Consider the following 2,799-nt stretch of genomic DNA (forward strand, 5'->3'; position numbering starts at 1 on the left):
AGCAATGTTTCGCTGAGGGCTCACGGCTTCACAGCGATTCGGCGGCCAACAGCCCTGCACGCACCTCCGCACTGCTCTCTTTCATTCAGGGACCCCGAGCTGCTCAAGCAGCACGTCATTCCCGACACTGAGTTGGCTCTCAAGCAATTGACTGGGTGCACAACCGTCGTCACGGAGGCTCTTCTCCTACGCTGTGCGCTCTGGTCCGCCACTGACTCTCTTGCGGCTCACGGGAGCGCTGGTGACAAGGCTTCTGAGCTGAAGACCGGGTTTCCCCAATTCATCGGATTCGACCCTATCTCTGGAGGTGGCAGTCCCGCGTCCAAGATCCACTTGGATTACTCGCCCGACGGGGCCCGAATGCACATCCGGAGGTTTCATCCCAGGACCGCAGAGGCTGCTGCCGAGATCATCCGTGTGGAGGATTCACTCGTGGCTGCTGGCAAAGACCTGAGCGATAGCTACAAACATAGCGGCGGTCCCCGATGGGCGCTTTACTCGACATGGAGACCACTCAAAACAGTCCGCCGGGATCCGCTGGCAGTTCTGGACTATACGACTTTCAAGGAAGACGATTATGTCCCAGCGGCCGTGCCCACACCTTCTCTGGGCCGCGAAGGTGTCTGCGAGACGCACCCGGCGGAGTGCTATCTGGCCAGGTACTCTCAGCAGCATAAATGGTACTGGATCGACAACCAGATCCCCGAGGAGTGTCTCGTTCTGAGATTTTTTGACAGTGACGAGGAGCGAGCTGGCAGCATTGCTGCCGGAGGCGTCCTACACTCGAGTGCTGAGTTAGAAGGCAATGACGACGCAGAGCCCCGCGAATCGTTAGAAATTCGTAGCTTGTGCATTTGGTGAAGGTTCAAAGGCAGCTATAGCCCATAGTCACGCGATGTACCAGCTGGTTGGATTGTCAAGTATCTCTAGGCAAGGCTTTGCGTTCATTGTAGAAACTCTCTCCTTCTTCTTGCTATATCCACCTCATAGTCCAGCCCATCATGTGAAACTTTGTGTGAATTGACATGATGGAACCCGGGTTTAAAGTGCCACGTGAGGCAATCGCACTCTCTCATGTACATGTCATGTCCCGCTTTACCCGTCTCGAACCGCCTCATTTATATACATAAACCCTCCAATACCTACGTGCTACTCTGAACTCGTATTGCGTGAAACGCAATCGACCATGCACTCTGTAACCGGCCGTCACGGACCGAGAAATTGTCTCAGTCGAAGCCGGCAAGACCTCATTCGTTCTAAAAAAAAACATTCAAGTTGAAGAACGGCAGAGATCATGGAGTCCAGATATATATACGCTTCTCGGGAAGCAGAAGAGAATATTGCAGTTAATTATCGGATCTTGGCCAACGTCCATACCTACCGTATCACCATGAAGGACGAATTCACAAAAGTCCCTGTTGTGGACTATTCTCTCTCACAGCACCCAGCCGGCAAGGCGGAATTCCTCTCACAGCTGCGGAATGCCATTGTGAATGTGGGATTCTTCTACCTCAGCAATCATTCGATTCCCGAAGAGGTGCAACAAGCCCGTGCTCGAGCAGACGAAATGCCTTCTTCAGTCTTCCTCTGCAAAAGAAGCTGGATATTGACATGGCTCACAGCAAGCATTTCCTTTGGGTACAACGGGATGAATTCTGAGAAGACTGTGGCTATTACAGGCCAAAACGAGTCTGTATTTGTGAGTCTTACCCGATCCTGGATAGCTTAGAGGATCTTTTCCAACTTAAGTTGCGATGGAAGTTTGGGCCCGAATATCCTCCTCCACACCCAGCTGAGTTGGCGTATCTCAACTTGCACGGCCCTAGCCAGGTGAGCATGCTCGTTCCAAGGCCGTTTCATGTGCCCACTGCAGGTACTGACTGCTCTGTCACTGGAGTGGCCAGATCAAAATGCCGTGCCGGACTTTCGCCAGGCCGTTGAAACGTACCGCTCTGCCGTCCAAGACCTGGCCACATCCTTTATCTCGTTAACATCTGAGGCCTTAGGCCTGGAGGCCAACTCTTTCAGCTGGCTGTTCGAAGACACGCCTTTTAGTCGCCTGAATCTACGAATGTACCCTGCTCCTCTGGAGGAGTCGAACGGGGGTGCTCGGCATGGAATTGCTCCGCACAAGGACAGTTCATTCATGACATATTTGCTCCAAGGAGGCGACCACAACTGTCTTGAGGTGCAGAACAAGACTGGCAACTGGATCGCCGTTCCTCCAATCCCAGGAACTCTCGTGGTGAACATTGGCCGCCTGCTGGAGATTCTTACACGCGGAGTTTGTATCGCGACGACGCATCGTGTGATACTCGGCTCGGCTGGATTTCTTGATAAGCATGGGAACCGCTTAGGCTCACGATTTTCGATTCCTTTTTTCCAAAACGTCAACCTCCGTCTGATGCCGGATGACTTTGCAGTGGATGTTCCGCCACACGTCGCAGACCTGTCTAGGGGGGAGAGGGCAGTGACTGACTCTGGCACATTCTTTTCTGGGATATTTGACGACTCTGCCGGCGATACAGTGTTTGTCAGTATGCTCACAAGCTTCGTAGAGACTGCGAAGGCCTGGTATCCGGACCTGCTTCCAGTAGCCTTGAAGAAACAGGCTGAGAAGAAGCGCTTGGATCTTGCAAGGGGGGCCAAGATTGAGTAGTATAGTGGCAAAGAACATGTTGCCCCTCAAACGATGGCACTTTAATCTCCAAAAGGATGGAGCTGATAATGCGATGTGAGATCCAGTCTCTCCATAGTCGGGGTATGGCGGCCGACGCCCGGCTCCGGAACAGTACGAGC

General features: G+C 53.0%; 2 protein-coding genes across 2 annotated transcripts in view; both read left to right on the forward strand.

The window, feature by feature from the left end:
* The window catches only part of VDAG_03872 (GA4 desaturase), a gene marked incomplete at both ends in the record, with an annotated part of 1,567 nt that extends 706 nt beyond the window's left edge, over positions 1-861 (forward strand). Inside the window, one exon of the mRNA XM_009653956.1 lies at positions 53-861. Within this exon, the coding sequence (XP_009652251.1) occupies positions 53-861 (809 nt within the window). The remainder of the gene's footprint in view (positions 1-52) is intronic.
* Positions 862-1,390: 529 nt separating this feature from the next.
* VDAG_03873 (naringenin 3-dioxygenase) lies at positions 1,391-2,659 on the forward strand (the record flags this gene model as incomplete). The annotated part of the gene is made up of 3 exons (XM_009653957.1): positions 1,391-1,699; positions 1,762-1,830; positions 1,898-2,659. 3 exons carry the CDS (start codon positions 1,391-1,393, stop codon positions 2,657-2,659), a joined length of 1,140 nt encoding a protein of 379 aa, XP_009652252.1.
* Between the last annotated feature and the right edge of the window lie 140 nt (positions 2,660-2,799).

The sequence above is a fragment of the Verticillium dahliae genome, genomic scaffold (genome assembly GCF_000150675.1).
Source record: "Verticillium dahliae VdLs.17 supercont1.6 genomic scaffold, whole genome shotgun sequence".
Taxonomy (NCBI): domain Eukaryota; kingdom Fungi; phylum Ascomycota; class Sordariomycetes; order Glomerellales; family Plectosphaerellaceae; genus Verticillium; species Verticillium dahliae.